The sequence below is a fragment of the Leucoraja erinacea genome, chromosome 38 (assembly GCF_028641065.1).
Source record: "Leucoraja erinacea ecotype New England chromosome 38, Leri_hhj_1, whole genome shotgun sequence".
Lineage (NCBI taxonomy): Eukaryota > Metazoa > Chordata > Chondrichthyes > Rajiformes > Rajidae > Leucoraja > Leucoraja erinaceus.
In genome coordinates, this window is record NC_073414.1 from 11,053,537 (window position 1) to 11,059,536 (window position 6,000).

General features: G+C 39.5%; 1 protein-coding gene across 5 annotated transcripts in view; it reads left to right on the plus strand.

Annotated features, from left to right (window-relative positions):
• The window catches only part of LOC129714278 (ryanodine receptor 1-like), a 525,269-nt gene that overhangs the window by 399,760 nt on the left and 119,509 nt on the right, over positions 1-6,000 (plus strand). For all 5 annotated transcript variants that reach the window (XM_055663830.1, XM_055663832.1, XM_055663834.1 and 2 more), the window contains 2 exons: positions 1,446-1,558; positions 4,403-4,499. In XM_055663830.1, the coding sequence (XP_055519805.1) occupies positions 1,446-1,558; positions 4,403-4,499 (210 nt within the window). The remainder of the gene's footprint in view (positions 1-1,445; positions 1,559-4,402; positions 4,500-6,000) is intronic.

Genomic DNA, 6,000 nt, shown 5'->3' on the forward strand with positions numbered 1-6,000 from the left:
AAACAGGTTGGCTTGGCAACAAGAGACAGCAGGGTTCTTATTGTGATTGGCGGCCTGCAACTAGTGGATGACACAAAGATTGGTGTGAGGACCCTGTTGTTTGTAATATCTATGAATTACTTTGGATGTGGGAGGCATGATCAATAAGTTCACCGATAAAACCAAGATTAGTGGGGTCATGTGTAATAAATTACAAACACAGTTAAATCCCAGTGAATGTGAAATGACTCATTTTAGAAGTACTAATGACACAGAGATCCATGAACGTGCCAATGCAAGTAGATGACATCTTTAGTAAGGTATATGGGATACTGGCCTTCAATGGTCAGGTTATCAAATACAAAAGCAAGAAGGTGATGCTCGAGCTTTGTAAAGGCCGCCGCCTAGGATGGAGTGTTTCAGTTGTGAGGAGAACCTTGAGAAGCTAGGTTTGTTCTCTCTGAAGTAAGGAGGTTAAGAGGGGACAATATTGAGGTATGTAAAATTATGAAGAGTATAGGTTGCCCACATAGGAGCTCACGGATTTAGTACCACGGTGGAGAACTACAGAGGGGATATGAAGATGACTTTTTTCACTTTTGCTGAGCACCTAGAATACATTGCCTGAGTGGTTGATGCTAGGTCATTGACAGTGTTTAAGAATTCTCCAGATGACCACTTGAATCATTTTACACAGGGCGACATCATAAACTTTCTGCAGTTGTGTACAATCTTACAGATTGATTGATTGATTATTTGAAAGATAGAGCATGGAAACAGGCCCTGCAGCCCACCGAATCCCCACTGACCATCGATCATACGTTCACATTAGTTCCATGTTATCTCACTTTCTCAACCACTCCCTTCACACTACCAGCAAGTTACAGAGGCCACTAACCTACAAACCTGCACATCTTTGGAATGTGGGAGGAAACCAGACCGTCCAGAAGCAACCCACGAGGTCAGAAGTAGAACATGCAAATGCCACATCGATGGTACCCAAGTCGCTGTGTTGTCTTGGACAGAGCTGTTGCCAAAACAAGCAGTGATGCATCCTAATTGATGCGGACTGGGGCCATCTCGTTTCCTGATGTTAATAATTAGTTCCTTCATCTTGCTGACCTTGATGTCTTGTTGTTATCTTGACACCAAGTTACTAAGTTTTCTATCTCCTTCCTGTACACTATTTCGTCATTATTAGCCATCTGGCCCAGTACGTTGGTGTCATCAGCAAACTTTGCATTGAGCTCAGACATATATTCCCACATTCAATCCATTGGCTGATGCAGTGTTGTCAATCGATATTTCAGGCATATATTTGAATTGCTAATGTACCGGTTGAAATTGTTTTTGTGAACATTGATGTGAATGGACATCAAATTATATCCTTAAAAGACCGATCGTGAGCAGCAATATTTTTTCATTTTGCATATCATTAATATTTCTCCATAATACTTGATGTTTAGACAGAACATCCTTTCAAGTCCAAGAAGATGGTTTGGCACAAATTGTTATCCAAGCAGCGCAGGAGAGCTGTGGTAGCATGTTTCCGAATGACCCCCCTATATAACTTGCCAAGGTAAGGTATCACAGAAATAAGTTGTACAAAAACAGAAAAACATGATTTGTTTCCAGTCGTTATCACTTGGAATATTCATACATTGGATATTGGATTTATTTTGTGTGTTGACTCTGAACAAGTAATATATCAAGTGCACTGTCCTGTGTCTTTTATTTAAGATCTATATAAAATCTCTGTGATATTGTAAATGTGATCAACAAGAAAAAATAAACACATGTAAGGTAGCTGAAATTAGAAGCTTTTGAAAGACATGAAACATGAAAGAAGCTGAAATTAGAAGCTTTTGAGAAATAACGAAAGATGGAAAAAAACATTAAACAGGACTAAAAAGAGCATGAAATATCATTAAGGATTAAGGAAAATCTCAAGGAATGCTGTACAGACATTTAATTACAAAGCGAGAGCGAGGAAAAGGACATTCAATGATAAGGAGGGAATTTATATCGGAAGCCAGAGGAACTTGGCGTGATATAAATGTATACTTTGCATTGGTAGTCACCAAGAATACGGACATGGAGGATAGTGATATTAGGGAGGGGTATGTTGATATTCTAGGGGACTGAATCACGAAGGAGGAAGCAGTGGGTCTCTTGAAGAACACAAAGGTGGTACTTTACCAGCACTTGATGAGATCTATCCCACGTTATTGAGGGAGGCCAGAGAGGAGATTGCTAGGGGATTGGCAGAGATCTATGTATCTACTTTAGCCACAGCCACAGAGAACTGGGGAAAACCCAAGGATATTTCTTTCGAAGAGCAACAGAGATCGTCAAGCAAATTATAGGCTGGAGAACGTTATATCAGTGGTCAGGAAATTATGGAAAACATTCTTTGTCAAAGGATTTACTCACATTTGGAAAAGTACGGACGGATTAGAGTTAGTCAGTATGGCTTTGTGTGATGTGTAGAAAGGAACTGCAGATGCTGGTTTAAACCGAAGATAGACACAAAAAGCTGGAGTAACTCAGCGGGACAAGCAACATCGAGACCCGAAACGTCACCCATTCCTTCTCTTGAGGAAGCTGCTTGTCCCGCTGAGTTACTCCAGATTTTTGTGTCTATCTTTGGCTTTGTGTGATGGTGTTCCTGACATATCGACTTGACTGAGGTTGTTGGGGAGGTGACGAAGATAATTGATGAGGGTAATACATGTGGATATTGTCTGCACAGACTTTAGTAAAACAATGTATAGGTGAAATATTAAAATAACCTAGCACAGTGTATATATTGTTTTGCTAAATGATTATTATTGTTAACAAGTTAAATGGTATGTAAATATTAAATAATCTATTCATCGCTGCGCATTATCATAATATACATAAGTGGATAACCATGGGTGAGGTTTCAGCGGCAGATGAGCTAACGCAAGGATGGAGCAGAGGTAATGTTTTCTGAAATTAGAGGACTTGTTGAAGGTACAGGCATGCGGTTTGGGTGTCATCCCTACGTAAGGGCATGGTTCTGAGCTTTGAATTGTCGGGTTTCATCTTGAATAGCTTCCAGGGAATGGTTAGGGAGGTTGATTGTGTAGCTAGATGACCAAGCTGTTTTAGGTCATTTCAGACAATAGTTTTTGCTCTCTTCAATAACTTCAAGAAGTTTGCTGCATCCCTGGTGTACCAGAAATTTTAAATGCTAGATATACGCCATAGTTTACACAAATTGATGGTTACTTGCTGTGCCTTAAGGCAAGAGCCATGGTTTAGGCATCATTGCCATCACTTCCTGTCAGCATTTCTATTAATTAATTGGAGCTCCTGGATTTAATTCTGTTTTTGAAGTTGTAGGTGAAAGACTTTAATATTTGGCTTCATTTGATGTGCATTTTTGTTACAGCCTTCCCAATTCTTGCATCCTGTTATTTAATAAAAAATATCTTTTTTCCCCCCCAGTGCTCAGTTATGACTAATTTTGGTGTTGAATCATTTGTAAAACAGCTTTATTGCACAAAGACAAATGTAGAAACTGTATCCTCTTCTCTTAGACATAAGATTAGCTATTACTTCATGAACGCCTATATGGGACAATGGCTTCGCAGAGCGTGTGGAGAAACAGACTTTGCTAGTCTAGTGTACCTACTGATGGTAATGTAGGCTTTGCATAATTTCTGACACTAAATCTTAGTACTACCATTGCACATGATCCATTGCCAAGTATTTTGTACAATTGCTGCAAAATCTGATGATCAGAGCAACAAACTGAAGGTATGGTTATCCCTTAATTCTTTGTTAGATTAAGAATTTAATCTATGTAAGCGTTAGAGAGATGTGTGGGTATTTTCAAGATGCCAATAACAAAACACTACCCAGTTTGTTAAAAAGATGGAAGGGAAGGCGAGATAAATTAAGTGATAATTTAAAATAAAACAAAAGGATTCTGAAAGTGTCATCGTCAGCAAAAAGGAAATTGAACTGATATATTTTTACCCAGCCTTGGAATAACAAAGTGAAATATGGGATAAGTGAATTCAGACGGATAGAACTCAATTAGATGATTTTAGCACTCATATTAACATTGGAATTTCAAGAGCAACTTAAATATTATAATTTCATATAAATGAAAACTAAATGATGAGACTGCAAGAAAACAGATGACCTTACTTTATTTGTGGATAGGATCACTTGAGCCCACTTTGACACAGTTCTATTTAACTATCGCGGTGAAATGCAAGGAAGTAGTCACAGATCTGGTAGAAACATTTACCCTTTCCTGTTCTCTGATCTATGAACACAGCAATGTTGTACAAAAACTATCTCTAACAATTGTGTGATAAGATAGTTAACCTGCTAAGTCATGTCTTTATTCCCAACCCTTCCTGTTTTCAATCTCACCCCACCTTAGGCATCGCGCATCTAACCTCTTCATCGAAGGTTATAGAAATTCCTGGATTGATACCGAGGAACATTCGTTTGAAGATAAACTAATAAATGATCTGGCTGTAAGTACTGGTTTCTGTGAGCTGGCATGCAGCTGTGCTGTACCAGTACGTACAACCCTGTTTCTGCACCTTCTGCTGTTGCTTGTATTATCATTGTCCAGTCTGTGGCACAGTAATTACATCTTCTGTCATTCTATGTTGCATCATTGGAAACTGCAAATAGCTGAGCCATGGAATTAAGCCGTTTCTATGGCGGAAAAATGGTTAAAGCTAAATTTGGTGTAAAAAATACATTTTGCCAAATTCTGCAAGTCATTCTTCTTGGTGCATTTTAAATTGAACTTGCACTTACCAGGTTTCCTGCTGAAAGGGAAATCATATCTTCAGACCAATTTACAGTAGAATTAGGATTTTGTGGATCTTGAATAATATCAAAAATGTTGGAAGAATGAATTGGAAATGCAATGAATAAGTTGAAGGAGGGGGGTGGGAGGGCCAGGGTGGGCGGGGGTGGGAGGAGGGTGTGCTATATGGTGCATACTGCAGCGATGCTTTTAACTTACACTTGAATACAATATACAGTGGCTTGTAAAAGTATTCATACCCCTTGAACTTTTCCACAATTTGTCACGTTACAACCACAAACGTAAATGTATTTTATTGGGATTTTATGTGATAGACCAACACAAAGTGGCGCATAATTGTGAAGTGGAAGGAAAATGATACATGGTTTTCAAATTTTTTTACAAATATAAAACTGAAAAGTGTGGTGTGCAAAAATATTCAGCCCCCTTTACTCTGATACCCCTAAATAAAACCCAGTGCAACCAATTGCCTTCAGAAGTCACCTAATTAGTAAATAGAGTCCACTTGTGTGTAATCTAATCTCAGTATAAATACAGCTGTTCTGTGAAGGCCTCAGAGGTTTGTTAGAGAACATTAGTGAACAAACAGCATCATGAAGCCCAAGGAACACACCAGACAGGTCAGGGATAAAGTTGTGGAGAAGTTTAAAGCAGTGTTGGGTTATAAAAAAATATCCCAAGCTTTGAACATCTCACGGAGCACTGTTCAATCCATCATCCGAAAATGGAAAGAGTATGGCACAACTGCAAACCTACCAAGACATGGCCGTCCACCTAAACTGACAGGCCGGGCAAGCAGCGCATTGATCCGAGAAGCAGCCAAGAGGCCCATGGTAATTCTGGAGGAGCTGCAGAGATCCACAGCTCAGGTGGGCGAATCTGTCCACAGGACAATTATTACTCGTGCACTCCACAAATCGGGCCTTTATGGAAGAGTGGCAAGAAGAAAGCCATTGTTGAAAAAAAGCCATAAGAAGTCCCGTTTGCAGTTTGCCACAATTTTTGGCCTAAATGCAAAATGCTATGTGTGGCGGAAAATTAACACTGCGCATCACCCTGAACACACCATCCCCACTGTGAAACATGGTGATGGCAGCATCATGCTGTGGGGATGCTTTTCTTCAGCAGGGACAGGAAAGCTGGTCAGAGTTGATGGGAAGATGGATGGAGCCAAATATAGGGCAATCTTGGAAGAA